This window comes from Vulpes vulpes, chromosome 1 (assembly GCF_048418805.1).
Source record: "Vulpes vulpes isolate BD-2025 chromosome 1, VulVul3, whole genome shotgun sequence".
NCBI classification, from domain to species: domain Eukaryota; kingdom Metazoa; phylum Chordata; class Mammalia; order Carnivora; family Canidae; genus Vulpes; species Vulpes vulpes.
This window is the reverse complement of record NC_132780.1, coordinates 193,504,158-193,529,977: the sequence shown is the minus strand read 5'-3', so window position 1 is coordinate 193,529,977 and position 25,820 is coordinate 193,504,158. Positions and strand designations below refer to the sequence as shown.

Sequence of the window (25,820 nt, the reverse complement as noted above, 5' to 3'; positions counted from 1 at the left end):
ACTTATTCTCATCTGTAATCCAAGTGCCTCACACAGTATTTGACAGCGATTTGTTGGATGAATTAATAAACAGAGGAGTGAACGCGTTGAAAACATGCCTCGGGATTGAGTTAGGTGACTCAGTGGTGCCATGCAGTTTGGTGTCTGCTTTGGATTTAGTCATTCCTTGTTCTCTACCTTGATGGAGTACCGTTAGCCTGGACAGGGGTTTATATGTATTGGATTTTCCACGCTAACAGGTAAAATGTCAGCCCCAAATTCATAGACCAGGTCTTAGTTTCTCTTGGTTCAGTTGTGATATTTCCAGCCAAGCCTTGTTTTGATAAGAAGAGGGAGATTTAGGAAACCAGCAGTAAATCACTTGATTTAATATGTCAAGCCAGGATTTGACAACTGCTGAAAGGTTTATAACTTGAAGATTTATAGACTTGAAGATGAGGCTGTTCTAGAGACAGAATCTTTTATGTTTACTAGAGCTCTTTGCTCCAAGATGGTTTCCAAATCTGACCTGAGCTAGGGCAGTCTCTATTTGCTGAAGTCTGCAATTGAAAGCAGAGAAATTCAGAGGTATCATACAACCTAGCTCCAGGATTTTGAGAGTTCTCAAGTGATGTATATGTTTGGTTGTATCAAATCAAGTGTCCATGGAAAGGATGTCTTTGGACAGTCTTTGAAGTCTTTTAAGGTCTTTGGAGATGAGGGAAATCATTGAGGGAGGTCAGGAACCCAACCGACCCCTGGTCCCTCCAGTGGAAGGACCTGGAGGGAGGTGGTATGAAGGAGGGTGCAGACAGTGAGCTGTTTCTCTCTTGAGAGCTGGTTCTCTCTCCCTGTCCACCATCCGTTTGTGACATTCTAAGTAATCTCTACACTCAGCGAGGAGTTCGAACTTAGAGCCCTGAGATCAAGGGCTGCATGCTCTACCGAATGAGCCAGCCAGGTGCCCCTTATTTATGGCATTCTTATTAGCTCTGAAATAACTTCTCCATTATTTTTGGTGATAAAGTCCTTTTTTGTGGTGGGGGGGGGGCAGCGGTTGCAATTTGTTTAGGATGTTAAAGCAGTGGCCAGTGAAGTTCTGTAGCTCAGGAGACAAAACCATTAGAAAACAGGAAAGCAAAAAGCCATCTAAAGAAGCACAAATTAAAAAACAAAAAACCCTCCAAACACTGAGAATTATCCACTCATATGTTTATTTTTCTAATGTTTTTTTGTGTGTGTGTGTGTGCCTATAGTTTTAAAAATTCACAAAAAAAAAAAAATTCACATAATGCAGAATGGTACAAAGACAGCAGAAACATCTTTCAATATCTTTCTGTCCAGAGGCAACTACCATCAGCCTTTTGATGATTATCTTTCCAAGATTTCTTTCTGTACCTAATGCATGCAGACTTGTCTATATCTATACACTTAAAAAAGTTATGAATAGAATCATACTTCGGATGCTAGAAGCATATGTATATATACACACACATATTTAGATTTATAATTTATGAGTGTGAAATATTTTATTTATAAAATATCCATTTTATGAATGTGAAATAATTTACCTAACTAAAATGGTTTGAGAGGCATTTTGATTGCTTTTGGTATTTCACTATTTGAAACAACGTGCAAAGAATATCCTTGGCCATATATCGTGTTCTTCTCAGATTATCTGCTCAGGATGAATCCTTAGGAGTAAAACAGCTGGATTAGGAAGTGTGCATGTGAAGGTTTTCAAGTGATTTTCAAATTGTCCTCCAGGAAGGAAAGCCAGTTTCCACCCCTACCGACGGTGAATGGAATGCTTGTTCCTCTACCCCTCACCAGCAAGGAACTGTCGATCCAGTTATTCACATTGATCGGCCCAATCAGTGATTAGTGAAATCTCCATGTACCTTTGGGGGGAGGTTACCAGTAAAGTTTAGAATCTTTTCTTTTGATAATTGATTATCTATTTCCCTCCCTTCCTTGCTTCCTTCCATGCTTCCTTTCCCTCTCTCTCTCTCTCTCTCTGAATTTTCTCTGTCCTTTGCCCATTTTCCTATTGCAGTGTTTGGATTTTAACAATTTGAAAGGGCACCTGGGAGGCTCCATCAGTTAGGCGTCTGCCTCTGGCTCGGGTCATGATCCCAGTGTCCTGGGATGGAGCCTCTCACCCTGTGCCACACTCAGCAGGGAGTCTGCTTCTCCCTCTCCCTCTGCTGCTCCCCCTGCTTGTGCTCTCTCTCTCTCTCAAATAAATAAATAAAATCTCTTAAAAATAATATGAAGAAGTTTTTTAAAAAGTTTTTTTTACAGTTTTTAGAGTTAAAAAATATTTTATTTATTTGTTTTAGAGACAGACAGAGAGAGAGAGACAGAGAGAGAGAGCAGGGGAAGGAACAGAGGGAGAGGGACAAGAAATTTCCTTTCTGAGCGCAGGACCCAACACAGGGCTTCATGCCAGGACCCGGAGATCACCACCGGAGCCGAAACAAGAGTCGGATACTTAACCAACTGAGCCACCCTGGCACCTCTTGAAGGAGTTTTTTTTTTTTTTTTTGTACTAACCTTTTCTTGGTCCTGTATGTAGCAAATAGTTTCTTCAGATTTTCATTTATTTTTACCCTCCTTCATAATTTTACCTTCACTGTACAAAAGCATTTGAGTTTATGTAGTCATGTGTATTAGTCTTTCTTCTTCTGCTTCCTGAGTATTTCAATGCACTTAGAAAGTCCGACCGTAAGAGTATTAAAATGTTGACCTTTGAGGCACCTGAGGGCCTGAGTCGGTTAAGCCTCTGACTCTTTACTTAGACTCAGGTCATCATTTCAGGGCCATTAGATGGGGCTCGAAGCTTAGCGCAGAGTCTGCTTGTCCCTCTCCCTCTGCTCCTCTCTCCTGCTCTCCCTCTCTCTCAAATCAATCAATAAATAAAATCTTTAAAAATAAATAAATAGGGACACCTGTGTGGCTCAGCGGTTGAGCAACTGCCTTTGGCTCAGGGCATGATCCTCGGTCCTGGGATCGAATCTCACATCAGGCTCCCTGCAGAGAGCCTGCTTCTCCCTCTGCCTATGTCTCTGCCTCTCTCTGTGTGTCTCTCATGAATAAATAAATAAAATCTTTAAAATAATAAATAAATAAATAAATAAATAAATAAATAAAATGTTGACCTCTATTGTCTTTGGTACTTCTTGTTTCTTTAAGATATATTTTAGTCTTACATATCTCTAGAATTAATTTTGCTCAATATAGCTGAAATTTTATTTATTTCTAAGTGTCTGTTTTCCACAACTCATTTGTTGAGTGTTCCTGAAACAAATTTAAAACAAATGGAAACTTAATATATGTTTAATTCCTGGACTAACTTTTCCATTGATCTGATTGCTTACCATACAGCTGCCATTGTTATAGCTTTATAATGCATTTGAGAAATTGGGAGGGCAAATGTCCCTCACTGGCCTTTGTTTTGTCCTTCTTTTCTAAGTCCATTTGGATTTTTGATGTGATTGTACTTAATTTATAGAATTATTTAGGTGAAAATTATATTTTAGATATAAAATGTATTTTATATATATTTTTTATATGCTATATATATTTTTATATATTTTATATATTTTAGTATTCTGATAACAGAATAATCTTTTTTATTTATTTGAGTCTTATTTTAGGGCATAAGTAGAATTTTTTAAAATATTTTTTTGTGTAAGTCCTTCTACTTCTGGTTAAGTTTCATGAGGAACTATGAAGGGTCTGCAGTTTTCTCCTCTGCTAGCAAACAAGTCAGCCTACTACAATATTAAGGATGCAGTAGGAGAAAGTGGCTCCGAGGCCAGAGGCACAGCAGGTGGTGTTGACTTCACGTTCTCACCTTCTTCCCTTGGTCCAAGTTCCATGGCGGATGCTGCATATGCAGTGGGTTCCTGTCACAGCTGAGGCACTCTAGGCTTAGGAAATCAAATGAGAGGTCATTTGATGACTTCTGTGACCTAACTGATGAAGAATGAGAGGACCAAGGGAGAAGACAGCATTCCAGGCAAAGGGAACTACATGTGCAAAGGCCCTGTGGTGGGAGGCATTGCGGCAACTATAAACACCTGGAAAAAAGTCAATATGGTGACTCCATTATTTTTCTGGCTAATGGTGCTATAGAGAGCTAGCCTGTTTATTTTTCCCATTATAAATGATCTATTTGTTCTGTCGAAGTGCTTAGAGATTTTTTTCCTTTTGCTTTCAAGTGTATCGTTTTCATTAGGATTTGTTGCTGTTGTATGTTCTTGAAGAACTTTTTTAAGATACGGAGAACCTCTTCATTATGGAAGACGGCCTCTTAGTATATCTTTGATATCTTAATATATCTTTCCTTTTCTATTAGTGTTGATTTTTTCATTAAACATCTGATAAATTGTCATTGTCTATCTTCAGTGGTTATTCTCCGTTTAAAAAAAAAAATCCCATCTGTCTTGTTTCCATTGCATTCCAAGATTGGGACTCTTCCTTATTTTCAGTATTATTCTTTGCTATTTTTCCTTTTTTTTTTAAAGTTCATATCTTAGTTTTGGAAAGGGAGATATTTGGGGATGCTAAACTCTTGTCACCATTTATCACACATTTACAAAGTGTCTGGGTCTGTTATTAACTGCCACTTTGTAAATGTTCCCCCCCCCCCCATCTCTTTAAAATTATTCCAAGGAGACTTTCAGAGTATCTCCCATAATTTTTAAAAAAAAAACCCTCTTCTGTCTTTAAGTCTCTGTCTGGTTACTTAAAATTGCATTTACTTGTGTATTAAAATTGTATTGGTGTGTGAGAAGGAATGGGAAAATAGCATTCTTGATCAGTGGTAAACCATCTCCAAGTGTCTCCCCAATAGCTGTGGTCCTTTGTATGCACCAATAGTGGTTCATTGTTGCTCCACTAGCATGAAATTCATTCATTAGATTTCGTTTTCAGGAAGAGTCCTTCATATCCTAAGATAGATGTACTTCTACAGAAGGAAGTAGAAAGTAGAACAAGTCCGGTTTTTCCCTCCCAGTCAAGAAAGAGAAGTAGAAGAACAGAAAAGGCCAGCTTAAAAGATGACTTTTTTCTAGGAAATATTTTTTTTCTTACATACTGAGAAACGTGGGGATAGTTCAGTATAATTTTGAGTGACACCAACTCTTAGGACAATATGCTAATTAATTTGTTACCCTTCCTTTATTCCCCAAAACCTGTTCAACAAGAAGACTTTTTCAAGGGAGTATCTAAGTTAGCAGAGAACCACGATTCACCAGAGCAGGACTGCAGCCCGTTGAACCTTCACCTATAGGAGCAAAGAGATTCAATGCCTTCTCTGGTCCTGGGTTTTCTCTTACTGACTTTCTTTTTTTTTTTTTTTTTTTTTAATTTTTTTTTTTTTTTTTTATTTATGATAGTCACAGAGAGAGAGAGGCAGAGACACAGGCGGAGGGAGAAGCAAGCTCCATGCACCGGGAGCCCGATATGGGACTCGATCCCAGGTCTCCAGGATCGCGCCCTGGGCCAAAGGCAGGCACCAAACCGCTGGGCCACCCAGGGATCCCTCTTACTGACTTTCGATCTTAATGTTAGCTACATTGCTGACCTCCTCACTAGAAGCAAAGTAGAGAGGTAGAAAAATAGGTCCTAGGCTAGGAAAAAAAATCCTATTTCCAAAATCTGGAAAGATAATCTAATAATGCAGCAGCAGGAACTTGGTCATGATAGTTCAGAATGGGGCTCAGATCAAGTTCTCATTTTCACACCACAAAAATCCTATTGAATAAATTTCGGTGGATTTTTAATATTTTAGGAAGCTTCTTTTGTGAAAATGAGTGTTTGGGGGTATTTATTGGCACAGTGGAGTACTGATGCTAAGTCTAGAAATGGAATGATAGTCTTTGTTCACACGCTGGGTTTATCCTCATTGCTCATGATTCATTGACTGTAAGATACTCTTGACAATAGCGCACCTCACTGTTCCATGTACCATAAGAAAGAAAAATTGCTTCTTATGGAATTCTGATGTGCTTACCGCACTTGAAGGTGCATTGTGATTTCACAGATGTTAATGAGTGATAAAGCATGCATCTTAGAATCAAAGACAGGTGGTATTTTTCTTACACAAAACCAGGCAAAATGGACACCTTCAACAGCTTGTCCATCTACCTGAAATATTTACCAATAAATTGATGTTTTAAAATTCTATGTACTAGATGTGCTATTTCCAAGAGCAATCAGGATTATTGAAAGAATGCTATTTAATATTCAGAGAATTAACAAAGTGAACTGATATTGGTAAAAGATACCCCAAATTTCCCATTATGTTTTCAGATATCAAATATCTGCTATTTGATATTTTCCTTCCTGAGCAAAGCAATCTGGTTCCTGTAGTGTTGCCCAGACCACAGGATAGGGATTGCTTCCATCACCTTTCCTGACTCTTTCTGTAGCCTTTTGATCGAAAGCTTCTCATTTTTCCACTGTTGGCTACAACTAATCCTCAGAAATAAATTTGATCACCTAACATCACTCCTGATTTGGAGTCTAACATTCTGTCCCACTTGTCACATTCCTGAACATTCAAGGAAATCTGACCCCTGAGCTCATGATAGCATTGTGTTCTCTGGGTTGGAGTTGGTCAACTACCTCTTGCTGCAAGATTTAGGCAACTCTACTTGTAGGAGCTCATTATTAGTATCTTTAATGCTATGAATATTATCGTATGTGGAGTATCTGCTTGAAGGAAAGGATGTGTCCTTAGTGAACAATCACCCACAATCGCACATCTTTGCCATTGGTGACATTTTAACATGTTTCCTTTAGCTTTTTCACCATATGAATTTTTGCATAGTGGAGATAATTTTTATGTGCAGTTTATGAGATGCTTTTTCACTCAGCTTCATGTTATTGAAACAGTAGGGTTAAAGGCTTTTAACCTTGTTAAAAGGTTTTATTCCATAGATTGTTTTATTCCATAGATATGTGAACTATTCCCCTATTGCTTGTTATTTGCGCTCTATCCATTATATTTTTGGCATTCTAAATCATGTTAAAATAAACATGTCTGTATGTAAATCTCTATCCACATTTTGATCAAAGGACATAACTTCTTTTTAGAGAGGGAGAGAGAGAGATTGACGATGGGGGAGGGGCAGACGGAGAGGGAGAGAGAATCTTTTTTTTGGGGGGGGGAGAGAGAGAGAATCTTAAGCAGGCCCCATGCCAGGGACCAGGGCCCCTTGTGGGGCTCAATCTCACAACCCTGAGAACATGACCAGAGCTGAAATCAAGAGTCCAACCTTTAACCGACTGAGCCACCCAGGCGCCCCCAGGGACATAACTTTAATACAATCGATTTGTATTGCTAAGTTTCTTTCACAGGAAAAATAAAGGTCCTAACCATTTATAACCCAACCAAAGGGACAGGAGCAATTTTGAGAGAATGGTCATATTTATTTAATACTCTTATTATATCACCTCAAAGTTAAACTGACTGGGGAAACTGAGACACACATTGACAAAGTCGTCTCATTGCTGGTGACACTCTTTGGTTGTGTTTGGAGCTGGGAAACCACTGTTCTCTCCCCGTTGCCAGTATCTTCCCTACTTCATGATAGCCCTGTGGAAAGTTCTACCAGAAGCCTAACAGCCCTGTAAAAACTCCGTGTGCTGCCTGGCTCTGTCTCCTATTTGGTCTTGCCCCCCAGTAAAGGATGGGCATGGCCCAGAACACCAAACTGGATACACGTTTGCCTTGCAAACCCAACAAACCCTTCTGTTTTTGTTTTGCTTTGTGTCTGGACTCATTCTTAGCACCTCTTCTGCCTGTGAGCGATTTGTCACTTCCTTCTGTAAGCCTGGCACCAGCAGACATGCAGTCTCAGAGGACCCCGGGGAGGAAGCGAGGCCGGCCCCCACTTCACTCAACACCCATGAAGATGGCAGTCCATAACCTTTATTCCGCTTCAGCTGGGTCTTTGCCAGCAGTGAAGATCCCAAAGAAAAGAGGGCGGAAGCCTGGGTACAAGGTACGGCTCCATCATCTCCTTTCTCCACGGTGACGTTGGGCTGGGCCCCGGGTGCTTGGGCAGACGTGAGCAAGGGCTGGGCGCTGGGCAACCAGGGGCTGGGAGCCTGGTGGCCTGGGCCTCGTTGTTACAGGACGGCACACAATGCCCGCCTTCCCGTCGTGTGCATTTTTACAAGTGGAGACAGCAAATTGCACCAGATGGGGAAAGCTGTAAGGCCAGCAGATTTTAGGGTCACAGCTCAACACGCATTATTCAGTTTTGCATCTAAATTAGTGTTTCAGACACCAAGGGATCCCCTCACTGTGCGGACTAGGGCGGCACTCAAAGCCACCTTCCAGAACTCCTTGGTCATTTATTTTAGTAGAAGCAGCTGATGTTCCTGAGACACTTAAATCATCAGTGTGTGCAGGCTAGTGTCAAAGGACATAGGAGCGTTTTCCCAAACAGAGCCCCCACCCAATCCCAGCCCCCCCCCCCCCCCCCCCCCCGCCAAGGGACTCATCACAAATATTCAGGGTGTTAATTCATAGTTTCCTGCTTATAAAAAGTGCTGACGTCAAGTTTGGCTCCAAGGAGGCATTGGAGGCAGAATTAAAATCCTGTGACCCTTTGAAGACTTAACAGTTTGGAGTGGCAGGGGGTGGAAAAGAAATTCTCTGATGTAATTGCAATCGCATAAAGCAATCTGAACCCGAGGAGAGCGTCTCCTCCAAGAGGTTTTTGAAGAGGCTACTGGAGAAGAAAGACTGTTGAGTTTGTTCTCCATGAGCCTTTTGGGTATTAGAAAATGAGCTTCAGAAGTCTTCCTTCATTTATTTTTCTTGAAAGAAAGAGCTTATGTTTCCATCTTGAGATCTGAACACTCAAACCAAAATGCAAATTGGCAATTAAGTCCCATATATTTAGGAAAATGTATGGAGATTATTTCAGGTCAGCAGAAAGACAAAGCTTCTGGAAGAATTGGTAATGAATTCAACCTTTATCCCTTTGGTTCTCTGCAGTTCTTCCAACAGCTAGAAAATCAGAACGGTAGGTTGGGGGGGGTGTGGAGGTGACTCCAAGTTATTTGGGGGTCATGGGCTTTCGTAAAAGAAGCTTTTACTCAGCCATCTCATGAAGTAAAGTCTTCTGTCACTGGTTATTCTTCCAACAAAGACAGACTCCTTTTTTTCTCATGGGCACATCAGCTTCAGGATGGTGTCTCCGAAGTGGGCCCAGGGCAGGTCTTCCCAGCTCGGTTACCTGCACCATTGCCGAGGTGTGGGAATTGCATCTGGAAGGCTGGAGCAGGGAGGGCAGCCCTTCTGTTGATAGAGCCAGGGAGCAAGTCCAGGAAACACACTGAAAACTTCTCTCTCCTATTTGGCCTTTCTCCTACTCTCCTGGGAGCTGTGACCCAAGAATGAAAATTACCAACAGACGCAGCATTTCTGGGGCCAGGAAAAATGGAAATTCAGTCCGTGGAATGAGCCCAACTTGGCAATTTTCCTGTGTCCTAAAAGGGGCAGTTCTCAGGGCCTCTAATACTTAGAGACACGTCAGGGCAGGAAGAAAGCTTTGGGGCTGGTTAGCTGACAATATGGGTCTTGCACGTGGTAGGCAGGTCTCGTGCCCATGCTTCACAGGGACAACAGGCCCCAGCTCTTCCTTGAGTCCACCTTCCACATATTTGGGGAAATGTGTGGGAATTATCTCAGGCCAGCAGCTCCCAGACGGCTCCCTAAGCCATGGATTTGGTGTTCAAGAATGCCTCCAAACCAGGTGTGAGCCTGCTGGAAGTGCTGACTCCCTCATGGCGACACAACAAAAATAAGAACCATGTGAAAATCTTCATAAAGTTAAAATGATCCCACCTAAAGGACCATCCTTTATTCTGAAATATCTGCTTCCTCCTATTTGGCATTAACGTTTATTTTATTTAAGTGATTGGGGAATTTAGAAAAGTGTTTTATTGAATGTTGTATGTTGTCAGGATTTGGTAATTTAAAAAATGTCCTTACTTGGCAAAATAAATTTGGCAACCTATCAAGTCTCCCCGGTTTTATTCTGACACTTTCTGAGACCCAGAAGCCCCATTGTACCATTAATGAAAAGGGTTTAACTGTGGAGAAGCCAGCAAGGAAACTGTACAGTTTCATATCATTTACCAAATGGCCACTAATTTGGCAATTTTCACTATCTGAGATACAGCTGGGGAGACAGAAGTTGTTAAAAAAGAAATCCTGAGCGAGTGAATTAAGATATTACTTGGTTTAACCTTAAAGACCTTGTATTTTACTCCCAGTAAAATGCTTCCAAGCCCCCCTTCAGAGTCTACTCACCTTTATCATAGGTGCATTTCTCACAAGCTCAATTATAGCAAAGTAATAGTCTTCGATTTGAAGGGGAAGATATTTCAGGGGAGAAGCAAGCACACATAGCTGGACGTGGAAAGCATAATAATAATTTTTGTCGTAATTAAATGGTATTTTATGAATAATACAGAGCAAGAAAAAATGCAATAACATGATCAATATTATAAAATAATGAATAACAATTGTTATGCCGATAGTAACACTGTTATGATATACTCATGCTAACGATGTTGTCATAATAAAATAATCAGTGTTTGAGTCTTCAGAAGGCTCTTTTTCCGGAGATTCTGAGGACGCCTGGTTGTGCTGACTGTGTCACGTGTCTATGCTGGTTGGCATTTGCCACTCCTTGCCTGGTGCTCTCCCAAACTGCACTGTCCATCACCTCTGTGTCCCGACACGTTTGGAAACTCTCTCTGGTCCAAGTATGGGCACAAGCCTCTCCGTTTAAGATCCAAGCACAGCTAACCCAGGCTGTGATTTTTAACCCCTTCTCTGGGTCTTGAGAATAATCTGAGTGAATTACAGGCAGAAAAGGAAAAATTCAACTGGTAGTCAGGTGTCAGCACTCCAGAGTTCATAGGTGATGCCTCCTCCCAGGGCCCATCTGCCCGTGACTCTCAGCCCAGGCCTGTGACCACATTGCCAGGGCATGCTCACTGCTGTGAAAACATCATTTTATGGCCTTATGCCCCCTTCTCACCCCAGTTGAAGGAAGCAAAAACCTCTTAACCTCATATTTTCTCTGAAAAGCCATACGCTGACTGCCTTGAAAACAGCCTTCTTCATTACGGAACAGAATTTACATCTCAGTTTGAAGCATCTGCTGCTGGTTTAGTTCAGAGACAACACAAGGTCAACAGATAGATTCTCCTTATATTTCTTGGCTACAAAGACCATTAAGGTCTCTTGAAAGAGATAAACAGAGAGGGTCTACATCAAGGAGAAACTCTAGCTTCCATTCTGTAGATGCAGCTGATTGTAATGTCACCGAACAGTGGGATTTCCAGCTTCTGTGTCTTTATGATTCGGATTATGATTTAAGCAGGAAGAAAAAAAGTGCTAGGTTTTAAAAATAGCTGTTTGTCCCCCTGCATCATCATCATCATCATCATCATCATAATAATAATAATAGCAATAACAGTCATAGGTAACATTCCTTGTTTGAGGCTCTGGGCCAAAGCACTTTGTGTGTATTTTCTTATTTGACCCCTGATAATGAGGGGAGTCAGAAAAACCTGCAGGAATTAGGTATGAATGAACCAAGTCCCACAGCCTGAGGCCACTTACTGATGGGCCAGCAGTCCTCTAGACCTTGGCAATCTCTTTGTTTTATTGCTCAGAATACTAATTATGCTTTCCCATTTACTCTCTCCAAAAAAGGGTAAATTATGTTCCGTCTGCTGTTTAATGAGCTTCGAAAAGTGTAGCATGTTTCAAAAGAATATCATCCCTAAAATATTAAAAACAAATGGTTACCATGGTCTAAAATGTTGGTAATTGTATCATTCAGAATACAAATCCAGCTGCTGTAACAGAGGCCAAACAACAGTGGCTTTAAGAAGATAAAAGCTAACTTCCCTCTCGGGTTAAAGTCTGGGAAGCCCATCTAAGGATGATACGATGCCTCCATGGTGTTGGGGACTCAGGCTCCCTTTCTGTTGTTGCTCTGATACTCTTTTTTATTTTTCTTAAATTTATTCTGGAGAGAGAGAGAGAGAGAGAGTCCAGGGGGAGGGGCAGAGGGAGAGAGAGAGAGAGAGAGAAGCAGAGTCCCCACCGAGCTCAGGGCCCAACACGATGTGGGGCTCATCCCAGGACCCTGAGATCAGGACCTGAGCTGAAATCGAGAGTTGGACACTTAACCGACTGAGCCCCCCGGGCGCCCCTTAACACGAAGTCCCGACCTCATGCTCTACAATGGCTCCTCCAGTTCCCGCTACTCCACTTGTCTCACCAGTGGAATGGGGGGCAGCAGTATTGGAGGCATGTCTTGTCCCCCTTAAGGACTCAACCCTCAAAGCTGCACACACCTCTTCCATTTGCATCTCACTGGCCAGAACCTAGTCCCCTGGCCACACTTAGCACCAAAGGAGATGAGGAAATGCCCATGCTGGGTGACCAGGTGACCAGCCAAAATTCCGGGATCCCACTAATAAAGAAAGAAAGAAGAAAGCATGGATATTTGGGGATAACAAGCAGCCTCTGCTAAGTTCTTCTGTTAACTAGAAAATTCATGCTATAAAGAGAGTGCTTTTTCTAATAAGCGTAAGTAATGTAACATTATGTTTTATTTCCTTCTTTTTTATTGCCATCCTTTCCCCCGCACCTACCTCCCCACCAGAAAGTGTGTGTTCTTGGCGTTGTGTAACAAGGAAGTCAAATTCACAAAAGCGTCAATTAAGAGAATGTTCGAACTTACGTAGAAAGGATTTTGTTTGTTCTAACACTCGCTTAAAGCCGCTTTCTCGAATGTGTTTTCATGAGAACTGTTGAATTGGCTTCAGTGATTCTTTGATTATTCAGATCTTGTATTGTCTTGGAGTCATCCTCCTGAATACCGACCGTAGCTTGATACTGCATGCAAGGGAAGGATAGATGTCTCCAAGCCTTCCTGTGCTTCTCTTCTAGGTCCTCCCTTGCTGACGGTGGGGGTGGCAAGCCACCTGTGCCCTGTGGGGGAGAATCATTGCACAAGCACAGCAATGCTTAAGCACTCGGGGTAGGGACAGTCTCTCCTGTGGTTTTTCTGTTACCCTCTACCCCCCACCGCAGGGCTGGAGCAGGAGCCAAGGTTGAGGCTCAGTGGTGGCTGGGAGGCACTGGTATGCTGGGTAATGTTTCCCCACCAGCATCCCGAGGGTAACTCCAACATGAATGCTACTTGATATTTTCAATTATGTTAAGAAGTAAAAGAAATGTAAGCAGTGAAGTTGTATGTTGGAATTTTACTCCTTTGTGGAGAATGTGATTGACTTCTTCACTGAACTGGATGAGAGTGAAAACAAAAAGAATTCAGTTTTGGGTTGGGCTTTTTTCTCTTTTCTTTCTTTCTTTCTTTCTTTCTTTCTTTCTTTCTTTCTTTCTTTCATCTTTCTTTTTGTGCTATTCATGGTGTAACAGCCACAGACAAGGCATATTTTAAGGTGAATTTGTGTGTTTAACATTTTCTCCATCACTTTCTTAAGTCTGTAAGTCAACAAAATAGTAAATTCAGCCCTAATTTGTATCATTCAGCAATTTCCAAGGTGTAAATATTCCCAACATGTCCCATTTCAAGGCACCGGGATGACATCCCCAGACATGGCACTGGTAAGAGAAGTGGGGCACCGCACTCCTGCGTCTGTACATCCATAGGGGTGCCACAATAAAATACTTAGAAAGTGGTGAGTTTTGAGTAGCTATTCCCTTTGTTTTTAACATATTTTAAATTAATACTCTGTAAGTGTATACACTTTAATGTTTAACGATCACTGTGTTTAACAAACAATGTGCAATATTCCTGAAAATGTTTAGTCATTCTTTGTGGACCAGGCCCAGCTTGCCACTGCCTTGAGTTCCCCTAAACACCCAATCCTGTAACTGGATGTGCCCTGTTTCCTCTCCCATCTGCAGGGCCGACCCTACACCCGCTGATGCAGAGAACTTGGCCTCCTCACCAATTTCTGTAAGAAACCCAATTACAACAAGCATTCCTTGAAATGTGTGGTCTCTACTCAAAATTGCTGGGGTCATAGGGCAGGGTGCCCAGCATTCCATTAAAGAATTCTCAGACATAGAGCCACTTCTCTGAATTTCACTTTCTCCAGTGATGGTGTTTTTTGTTTTCCCTTCTTTCTCTCTCCTGGTACCCTGGAGGGCTGGGTTCATGGTCTCCTCTCTCAGCTTCCCCCTGTCAGGAGGAAACTAAGCCATTCTTTCCTGCCCTCGACGAAGTAGGAAAGAACTTCACCAGTTGCAGGGGCTCTCTGGGTCCAGAGGAGAATCTGAACCCAGCACAGAGAGGGTGGGAGAAAACTCCAGCATCCTCACCTTATCCGCACCCTGTTTGCACCTCTGAAAGGCATTAGAGAGCTGGCCCTCCTACCTTCAAGCACCCCCTTCTGTTTTCGTTGTGATGTAGGCAGTATTGGGGTGGTTTTATTTTCCCAGGGAAGTTTTAATTCAGAGAAAGCTTAGCCAGGATCTCAGATTTAACTGAGAGGCATGTTGCCAAAGCAGGTCTCAAGGCTAAAGGATAGTGGCCCCTCCATCCCTTAGGTGTTTCATCTCTCCCCCAAGTGCAGGGAGGAAAAGGTATGGGTGGACCCAGAAACAGGCTGACTCCTAGGAATGGAATTAGGTCATTGGCTACAAGCTTCTTGTTGTTGGAGCTGATTTGCATTTCCAACAGGCAAGTTTTTAGACTAAAGTCTGAGGTTAAACACAGTGAGGTATTCAGTTTTCCCTAAGCCTGCTCCTCACAGCATCTCCCCAGAACCCTGAGGGAGTTTTGTGTGGAGAAAGAGTCTAAAGGAGGTATGTGCCCCCAAGAAAAGCTATGGCAAGTACTTGGACAAAACTATCCTCAAGTAAGGGTGGGCAGGGAAAGGAAGAGAGGGAGAACATGATTCTTTTTTTTTTTAAGATTTATTTATTTATTTATGATAGAAAGAGAGAGAGAGAGAGAGAGGCAGAGACACAGGAGGAGGGAGAAGCAGGCTTCATGCCGGGAGCCCGACGTGGGACTCGATCCCGGGACTCCAGGATCGCGCCCTGGGCCAAAGGCAGGCGCTAAACTGCTGAGCCACCCAGGGATCCTCGATTTTTTTTTTTAATGTGGTATATTATTGCGTTCCTAGGGCTGCTGTCACAAAGTACAACAAATGAAGTGGCTTAAATAACAAATTTATTGTCTCACAGTTCTGGAAGCTAGAAGTCCAAGATCATGGTCTCATAGATGGTGTCCTTCCTGCGTCTTCCTGTTGTCTTCCCTCTCACTTGTCTGTCTCTGTCCACATTTCTCCCTCTACAAGGACACAGTCATATTGGATGAGGGCCCACCCCAGTGTCCTCATTTTAAATTGATTATCAGCAAAGATCCTATTTCCAAATAAGGTCACATTCACAGGTCCTGAGGGGGTTAGGGCTTCAACATCATTTTGGGGGACACATTTCAACTCCTAATATCCAGTAACATGATAATCTTTGTCTTTTAACTAGGCATTTAGTCCATTTATGTTTAAAGAGATTACTGATAAATTTGGGTTTGCGCATGTCTTATTTTGTGTATGCAATTTGTCCATTCATCCTTTGTTCCTTTTACCCATCTTTCCTGGCTTCTTTTGGATTTTTTTTCTGTTTTTTTCTTTTAGTATTTATTTTTTTTTCCTACTCATTGAAATTTAAGCACTCTGTTTTATATTGTATGACTATTTGGCTTATGGAAGTATCTTTTCAGAGATCTGCATGCTCCTCTACCCCAACATTAAGGCAACTTTCCTCATTGTCAGGTGTGAGCGAGGGTCGGGGTCGAGTGGGACAAATTTACAACTGTCTCGCCCTTCCCTAAGGTTATAGCCCTTTGGATGAGCCCTGAGCTCCATAGCAATTCCCAAGGCCTACATTTCACTTATATTTTGGCCTGATAATTTTTAAAAAGATTTTATTTATTTATTAGAGAGAGAGAGTGGGAGAGGAGCAGAGGGAGAAGGACAAGCAGCCTTGTCTTTCTGAGTGTGGAGCCTGATGCAGGGCCTGATTCCAGGACCTGAGCTAAAATCGAGAGTTGGACACTTAACTGACTGAGCCACCCAGGTGCTCCTGGCCTGATAATTCTTTATATATTGTCAGTTCCTCTATACTTTTATTAATCTTACACTTTATCCATTATTTATGATTGTTTTCGATAGATCCAAAGAACCTGGTTTTCTGTATTTCCAGAAACAGAATTCCAAAGAAATTTAGGATGCCACATTTCTTCTAATCAACATTCAAAATATGGCACTGACACTGGTTTTTTTGGTCTCAGGTGCTTTAATGTTTCTGGAAAGTAGTCTAATGCAGGGTATATACACATCCTGGATTGGAAGAGAATTTAGAAACCAACAATCTACCCAATCTAATGGCTTTGGAAGATGAAGCCCAGAAGCACTGAATGAGTTGCTCAGAGTCCCATGTGAGTTGGTGGCAGACCCAGGATTCCAACCCCAGTCCTGCCTCTATGCCTCATGTTCTAGCCACTGCCCTGCAGGGCGTGAGTGATGTGTAATTGATGACTGAAAGGATCTAGCCATGATATCACATTAACATTTAGTCATCTCGTCTCTTTAGCATACCGGTTCTCAGTGTCCATTTCCCAGGGGAGGAAATGTGGGTCCTCTCCTTCTGGTCATGTCCTCCCCCAGTACTATCAGCAGTAGTGATGATGAACATTTATTGAGTCCTCACTCTGTGCTATAGCCCTATGCTAAATGTTTACACTCACATCCTGCCACATCCCTGTGAGGAGATATTATTATCCTCACACAGGTAAGGACAGGCAGGCTCCAAAACCCTAAGTAATAAGAGACCCTCCTGGTGAATGGCTGAGCTGGACTTTGAGCCCAGATCCAAAAGCCAGTGTCCCAGTGAATGTGCCCACTGTCACTCCTGACTTATTTTTAAATTTTGCTTTGTTGGTGCATCTCTGCCGATGTACGGGCAGTCTCTGCACATCCTACTCCCCCAAACACATTCTCTGTGGCACAATTGCATATTTCTAGAAAAACCCTTCAATTTTTGCATCAACTAACCCCTTCTCCATTAGTGTCCCCTGGCCACACACCTCAGTTTGCAAACAAACCCTCCCTTTCCCCAACTCTTTCCAGTGATTCTCTAGCAAATATCTTAGAGAAGGTCTTCCCCCCAAAGACAGCTGGAGCAAGAAACTCTCCAGCCCCTTATTTTGGATCTGTAAATGGAAAAGAAAGATGAGCTGCTCCCACATTCCCCAACCCCCTTTGGTGGAGACGCCAGCTGGCAGGGGCCGACTCTTCACTCTTCTGCGTCACCCACCACGATACTCTACCCCAGCGAAGCACAGCCCCTCGGGCAGCTGCTGGCAACCACGCCCTGGATGAGGAGTCATCACACCCTTTTGATTGAGGTTTTGAATTTCGGGTTGAAGGTGCCAACTTTGCCAGCATCTGTATAGGGCTGTTGGCTTTGAAGGCCAAGGCTTAGCTCCAACATATGTCAGAGCACGGCGTCCTGGGCACCTAATCTCCCTCTAGCCTTATGCTTCCAAGAAAGAGGCTTCTCCTTCCTTCTTCCTTTCCATTTTACCCAGTTTATTGCCAGATCCTGTTTTCGATACTTTACAAATAAACTATATTTTAGAATAGTTCTAGATTTACAGGAGAGTTGCAAAGGTAAAACAGAGAATTCTTATCTGCCCCATACCTAGTTTCCTCTATTGTTAACATTTTATGTTACTGCGATACATTTGTCTCAACTAGTGAACCAGTAATAAATAATACATCATTGTTAAAACATATCCCTATTTTATTCAGATTCATCAGTTTTTCCCTATTCTGTTCCAGGATCTAGCCATGATATCACATTAACATTTAGTCATCTCGTCTCTTTAGGCTCTCTGGGCTGTGAAAGTTTCTCAGACTTCCTTTGTTTTTGATGACATTGGCAGTTTTGCGGAGTATGGGTCAAGCGTTTTGTAAAATTTGTATAACTTGAGTTTGTCCGATGTTTTTCTAATGATTAGACTGGGGTTATGGGTTTGGGGGGAAGGAGATTCCCAAGGAAAGGGGCTATTCCCATCATGCCACATCAAGGGTGCCTGCTATCAACATGACTTATCACTGTGGATGGTGACCTTGAGCACCTGCTTGAGGTAGCGTTTGACAGGTTTCTCCACTGTAAAATTACTTTTCCCCCATTTCCATACTGTCCTTTTTGGAAGGAAGTCACCATGTGCAGCCCACACTTAAGGAGTGGGAAATTATGCTCCACAATAAACTGTTTGGAATATTTATGCATAAGAGGTCTAGTCTCCTCCAGGTATTTAGTTAGTCAGTCATTCATTCAGTTAAATCAGTATGGGGTCATGGATATATTTATTATATACTTGGAATCATAACCCATTACTCATTATTTGTTGCTCATATTCTCCAGATTCGGACACGGGAAGCTCTTTCAGTTGACTCCTGTGTTCCTATGACCTACCGTCATCATTGTGTGTGTGTGTGTGTTTAGTACTTTCTTACTTTCTGGGACAAGATGCCCTAGGCTCGTCTTGTAGATTTCCTGCCCTTGTCATAGGATCCCCTAAAATCAACTATTTCTCCAGGAAGCCCTTGTACCTTTTACTGAAGCATGGTATTAGAAATCAAGATAGGGGGACGCCGGGGTGGCTCCGCGGTTATATGTCTGCCTTTGGCTCAGGGTATGATCATGGGATCTGGAATCAAGTCCCGCCTCGGGCTTCTTCCAGGGAGTCTGCTTCTCCCTCTGTCTGTGTCTCTGCCTCTCTCTTTCTCTGTCTCTCATGAGTGAATAAATAAAATCTTAAAAAAAAAAAAAGAAACCAAGATAGGAGCATTCTGTTTTATTTTGTCCATTTAAAAAACAAACAAACAAAAAACAATAAAAAAAACAGCAATTGCAAAGACAAACGCCTTGCTGGATAATAGCTTGGATATGTTGGGGCATACAGAGAGCCCCTCATTCCACACACAGAAGAGGCACTGACAGAGAGGGACCCACATCACACCAAGGGACATTCCTAGACAATGGGCTCATTTCTACTTTAGGCCCTTCTTAAATCATATGTGACTCCCTTTCCTAAGCCAGGATTTTTCCTTTGTATTAGGCAATGAGATAGAAATTTCAGAATGCTGGGTCAAAAGTATTCCTACTGATGATTTATTCTCTTACCGAGAACAATTTTTACAAAGTCACATACCACCCAGAGTTGCATGAGATGTCTTCTTTGTTCAAAAGTCCTGATGGTTGCTTTAGGGGCTAGATGAATGCAGACAGTTTGCCCTGCAACCAGCTGACTTATTCTAATTCCTTCAGTTGCTTTATCTGGGCAGAAATGAGGGGCAGAGGTAACAGCCAACTATAACTGTGTTACTTCACTGGAGGTGGGTTCAATGAACAGATCCTTTTCTAGTAAATATGAAAATAGTGAGCAAGCATTAGATGTTAGGGTTGTGACAATGCTTATGTGAGCGGTAAGCGGTATCTGGTCATCTGTCTTAGCTGCCAGCACTCTCCTCACCATCATCACCATTGTCACATCACCATCCTTCCAGGGAAGGATCATGAGGATCTTTGTGTGGTTTACTTAAAGACCATGGGGGCGGGGAGCGGGGGTGGAATGACAACTTGCCAAATCTTGCTTTTTCGCCACCAACATCATTATCTGTGCATTGGTGGGAGGGCTTTAACCCTGTGAAGGAGGATTTAGCCAAGGTCCTTCTAGAGCCCGCTGTCCACGGTCCTTGGGGACTGCCCCCACCAGCCTTTCTACCACAAGCCATGCAGGGCAGCATATCATTCCTAGAAGGACCATCAGAGGGACCCTTGGTGCAGGACCTGCGAGAACAGGCAGGGTAATGATAGCCCTTGTCACCCTTGGTGGGTGAGGGAAGCGTGCCAAAGCCATGGTGACTGAGTCACAGCAGGTTTCTGGTCTATTCCTTCCCAGCAGTGAGGTTTCTTTTGGATTATTTTTATAGTATTTAACAGAGGATGGCCACGTGGTGAGCCCTTTAATTTTTCAAATGGTAAACACAGGATAAGATGAAATCTGTTGTTGACTATAGCTCCCAACTAATGTAGGGTCCCTTGCAAGAGCCCCAGATTCTGTGCCCATATAGCCCTGTGCAGCTAGTATGCTCACTTTTGACTGATCTCATTTTAAGCTCATTTCAATGAATTTAAATTCATTTCCACACATCCCACTGCACCCTCAGTGCTGCTCAGCAGCCACACCCTATTCCCCCACTCCTCCCCCCTCCTAGTTCATTAACACGCCCTCCTCCATCCTCACACTCAAGCTCCTGGCATCACTGAGAAACTAGAAGCCAACAGAAGAGACCTTTGTAAGTTCCCATCTCCACATCCACCCCCCACCCACCCTCCCTACCCCCTGCTCGGATCTGGGCCATTATACTCTACTTTGCAATAAAAATAGATGAAAGGTCCATGTTTCTCTCCACGGACTTGACACACCCCTCCCACCCACCGCCTCCATTCACAAACTCTCATCCCCTCTCACCTACTCAAAGTCCTGATGCCCGCAGCTCTCCAAGCACTCCCCTGTATCATTCTTTCTTCCCCCCTCTCCATTGGATTATTTCCATCAGCATTAAAACACATCATTCCCAACTCAAAAAAAATCTTTAAGGATCTTTTTTAAATGTTTTAATTGTGGTAAAAGACATATGACATAAAATGTACCATCATAACCATTTCTAAGAGCACAGTTCAGTCGTGTTAAGTGTATTCACATTGTTGTGCTTTCAGTCTCCAGAACTTCACCTTTTAAAACCAAAACTCTATCCCCATTAAATAACTCCCCATTCTTTCCTCCCATCCAGCCCCTGGAAAACACTATTCTACTTTCTGTTTCAATGGATTTGACTATTCTAGGTACCTTAAATTAGTAGAATCATGTACTTTTTGTGACTGGCTTATTTCACTTAGCAAATATCTTCAAGTCTTACCCATGATGTAGCATGTGTCAGAATTCCCTTCCTTTTTAAGGCTGAATAGTATTCCCTGGAGTGTAGACACCCCCTCTATCTATCTATTGTAGTTGCTTCCTTATGGACTATTGTGACTAGTGCTGCTATGCACTTGAGTGTACAAACACCTCTTGGAGAGCCTGCTTTCAATTCTTTTAGGTATAGACCAAGAAATGGAATTCCTGGGCAATTCTAGTTTAAATTTCTCGAGGAACTGCTATATTGCACCATTTTATATTCCCACCAACAGTGCACAAGTGTTCTGATTTCTCCACATCCTTGCCAACACTTTATTTTTATCTGTGTTTTGATAGTAGCTATCCTAATGGGTATGAGGTGATACCGCATCGTGGGGCAAACATTATTTGATCCAACGTTTCCTTCTTGCTCTAATTTTTGGCTCCCCCTCCAGACAAGCCTTCTTGAAAGAGTTGATCCCAATGCTTCTCTTCCCATTACTTTTGAGATAATTTCAATCGGGTTCTCATCCCATCCACTGCACTACCACCTCTCTTGCTGAGAAGTTGCTACATCTAATGGACACATCTAGTCTTCCTTGTGATCAGAGCTCTTGACATGGCTGACTCTCCTTTGTGAAACACTTTCTCTCAGTTGGCTCCCACAAGGCCATACTCTCCCAGATTTCTTTCTACCCCACTGGATGTCTTTCCTGGTTTCTTTTTCTGGTTCCTCCTTGTCTCTCCAAGACTCTTCATGTTGGAGTCTTGCAGGACTCAGTGCTTGGATTTTTCTCTTCTCCATCTACACTCCTTCTATTATTCTCTGATTATCTTACCCATTATCATGGCCCTTAAATATCAGCTCTATATTGATGATTCTCAAATTAAGTCTCCCTTTAGATTTTCCCTCAGAAGGCCGTACTCCAAGACATGCATGCTCCTGCCTATTTAACATCTCTATTTGGATGTAGGCATTGCTACTTTGACATGTCCAAAAATAGCCTCTGGTCTTCCCTAGTCAACTCCTCCCTCCTCTGTCCAAAAAACCCTTTACTCCACTTGCAGCTTTCCTGGCTCAAACCTCAGAGCCATCCTTGACTTCTTTCACACACACACACATCACAACCAGTGTGTCAATAAGTCCTGCTGTTCTACCTTGAAAATCTATTCAAAGAGGCCCATCTGTCTACCTCTCATCACCTCCACTGCTATCAGTCATGAAAATCCAACCTATGATCATCTTTCATCTACTCTAGATTAGTGGTCTTCCCATTTTTGCCCGTTTCATGTCTTCTCAACACATCAATCAATGTTAAAATGTCAGATCTTGTAGCTTCTCTGCTTTAAAGAACTCAGAGTAAAAGCCAAAGAACTTACAGTGCCCTGCAAAGCCCTGTGGTTGTGTTACCTCTCCAGTATCACTTTTGCTTCCCTACAGAGGCATAAACCCTCTAGGCATGCGTCTGTCTCAGGATGTTTGCACTTGATAGTCTCACTCACTGGAATATTTTTCCCATAGGCACTGGTATGACTTGCTCCCTCATCTCCCTGAAATCTTTGTGCAGTGTCACCCAAGAGTGCCCTAACTGTCCCATTTAAAAATTTCAATCTAAAGTACAACTCCTCAATTGAACTTCCATCTCCCTTCTCTATTTTTACCTCCAGCTATTATCACCTTCTAACATACTATATCACATACTTATTTATTCTACTTATTGTCTATTACCCCCAATAGCAATTTTACCTTCAATTCCATGAGGGCAAAGACTTTTGTCTGATTTGTTCTCCTGTTGTATCCCTGGTAACTAGAAGAGTATCTGGTTTGCAATAGCCACTCAATACATATTTGTTGAGTGAAGACATGAATAAATGTGGAATGAGTGCATAATTAGCAGTAAGAATACTGCTTTTTTTCATGACTGTTATTATTATTCTATCTTAAAAATCCAGGAAGCAAGTTAGGATATGGGTGAGGTCTGCCTATGATTAACAACAGAATGCAGACCCTTGCTATGCAAAGTGTGGTCCACAGACTACAGCATCAGCAGTGCCTAGAAGCTTGTTAGGAATGCTGAATCCCAGGCCCCACCCCAGACTTTCTGAATTAGAATCTACATTTTCATAGGACCCCCTAGGTAACTGCATCTTAAAGTTGAAAAGCACTGGAGCAGTGACCCATAATCTTAACTGTGTATTGGAATCATCTGAGTACTTTTTAAAACTCCTGATGCCTTGGTCCCACTCCCAGAGACTGATTTAACTGGTCTGGAGTAGAAAACAGACAGGTCAGTGGTGAAGAGGAGAAGTGACTGAATTATTCATTATTTTTTTGATGGTGAACAAGGATTAGACAATTTTCTGTCAAACCTTGGTACAGAGAGTGACTTGTTGGCATTGACATAATCAACCAACCAGTCATCTCCATCTTATTCTATAACAGCAAATCTCAGCTCCTCCTTTGTGATTTCCAATGAGTCCTTTAAGGCGGCTGCTTCTCACCACCAGAGAATACACCCAGGACCACACTCAGGCTGTCCTTGACAGTTTCTGCTGTTGGAAATAAACACTGAGCAGTATGTCAACCTCTTGGAGAAATGGTTTCTGCTCTTTTTTCCCCAGCAGGATGTAGTGATGTATGTGAGCAGAAAGCTGAGCAGAGACTGAGGAGAGCTTCAGAATCAGTCTCTGGTTGCTGTTGGGAAAGCCCTGTCCACAGGATTCTAGGGATTTGCAGCCTGGGAACTGCCCTGCATCCTGCATTCAGAGAGCTCATAGGCCTCAACTACTCATACCTCTTGTGTTCCCACACTCATTGGCTGATAGTCATTTCCTGGGTGGCTCCACCATAAGGGTGGAGTGTAGAGCTGATCTCTGAGTGTGACCCCAAACACTCATGAATTTTGATCATGAGCTTGAATCTGAAGTTCAGCCCCTTAGTTGCACAATAGAAAGGTGTAGAAAAATGATAGAGTAGCAATGGTTAACTGATATCCAGGAAAAACTAGGGGCAAGTGTGGAGAGCATTTCCAGATTTTCCTTGACCAAATGGGCTCTGTCTTGCAGCTCAAGTCTCGGGTTCTTATGACTCCTTTAGCCCTCTCGCCTCCACGAAGCACACCGGAGCCCGACCTCAGTTCCATCCCTCAGGATGCAGCCACCATACCCAGCTTGGCGGCCCCACAGGCTCTCACAGGTAGGTCAGCTGAATGACCTCTAAAGGCTGTGATGGCCAGCAGGCCATCTAGCAGTTACTCTGTGAACTGGAGAGCTGCCACTGAGATAGCTCCGATGAAGGACTTAGTGTGTTAGCTGGACAGCAGGGAGGACAACCGAATTCTCTGAGAACATTAGCTTAAGTGTCTCATAGATAGGATTACTTGAAACTTGGTTTTCAATGCATCTCAGGTTCAGCTGGTTTTCTTAAGATGGGACTAGAAAGGGGGGTTTGGTGGTCCAGTTTGGTGGCTCTTCACTGAGCCAAGTTTACTTCGCACCAAGAGTGAGCCTGCTTACCTTAGAGAACTTCCATCCCTGTGTTTGTGCTTCCAGGTCTCCTAAGGACCCTAACTTCCCTTAATCCCACCTGCTGTCTCCAATCCAGTCAGAATAGAGTTCAGTCTGGTCTTTCTCATGTCTGCCAGCAAACATTTCTATTATAAGAGTACCTGCAGTAGGATGACATCTCTCTCTCACACACACACTCTCCCCCTCATCACAAGCCACCCATACCCCCTAACTCACGTGAACCCCATCAGTTTCCCTCCCATTGCTCTTTGGAAGAAACCAAACTTGTTTATGTGGCCAACAGAGCCCTGCAGTTCACGGCTCTTCTCTCAGTCCCTAGAGCCAACCCCTCCCCTTAGGGCTTCAACATATTGCCTTCCCTCTATCTGGAACAATCTTCTCTCTGGTCGCCCATCTCCTCCCGTGTATCTCAATTCAGGCATTCCTTGCTCCAGAAGGCCTTCACTGACTTTCCTGCCAGGGTCCCCAGGATGGGCCCTCCTAGCACCTCCTCAGGGTGTCTTGAAGTGACAGTCCTGCATGGCTTCCTGTAGTGCTCCCAGTAGCTCTGCCTTCCCAATTGGCCCCCCAGCTCCGTGAAGCCAAGGACCCTGTGAATCTGCCTACCTAGCACAGTGCCTGACATAAAGGTCCCTTATTGATTAGATTTCCATAATTATCTTGGATGAGTAAAGAGAAGGCAGCCTGGTGGAGGGGAAAGAGCGCAGATTTTGACATCACAAAGACTTGAGTCCAAATCCCTGTTGCACCACTAATGAAACTTTAGACTTTAAAGCAGCCATCTGACCATTAAGCCTCAGTTCTTCATTAGTTTCTTCATTAGTGGAGGAAGTAATCGTACCCCACTCCCAGGCTTGTCTTGAGAATCACACAAGATAAAACATACAAAGAGCCTGGAATAGAGTAAGTGCTGAATAAAAACTTTCTTCCCCTTTGTTGTTGCCATTTAATCCTTTCCAAATCCTGTTGTTCTCTTCTTTAAGTCCTTTTTGGACATTGTTTTGCCCTAGTGGCCCCCAAGGTAAGATCCTCATACCCTGGGCTAGGGGTGAGGGGGAGACAAAAGAGGCGTCGTTGCTATAGGGAAGAAAATATTGACACCTATCACTAATTTTTACTTCTATCTCATTCTTTAAAATTCTCTATGTCTTGATTATGTTTTAAAATGCATGCAAATATATTAAAACAGTCAAGAATGTATATAACCTATAAATAAATAAACACATTTTGGGGCATGTGCTCAAATAT

The 25,820-nt window shown here is 42.7% G+C and overlaps 1 protein-coding gene across 1 annotated transcript in view; it reads left to right on the top strand.

Moving 5' to 3' along the window:
* Positions 1 to 25,820, top strand: part of SCML4 (Scm polycomb group protein like 4) — a 102,730-nt gene that overhangs the window by 40,235 nt on the left and 36,675 nt on the right. The window contains exons 2-3 of the mRNA XM_026005774.2: positions 7,783 to 7,997; positions 24,111 to 24,240. Coding sequence (XP_025861559.1) covers positions 7,842 to 7,997; positions 24,111 to 24,240 — 286 coding nt within the window. The 5' untranslated portion in view covers positions 7,783 to 7,841. The remainder of the gene's footprint in view (positions 1 to 7,782; positions 7,998 to 24,110; positions 24,241 to 25,820) is intronic.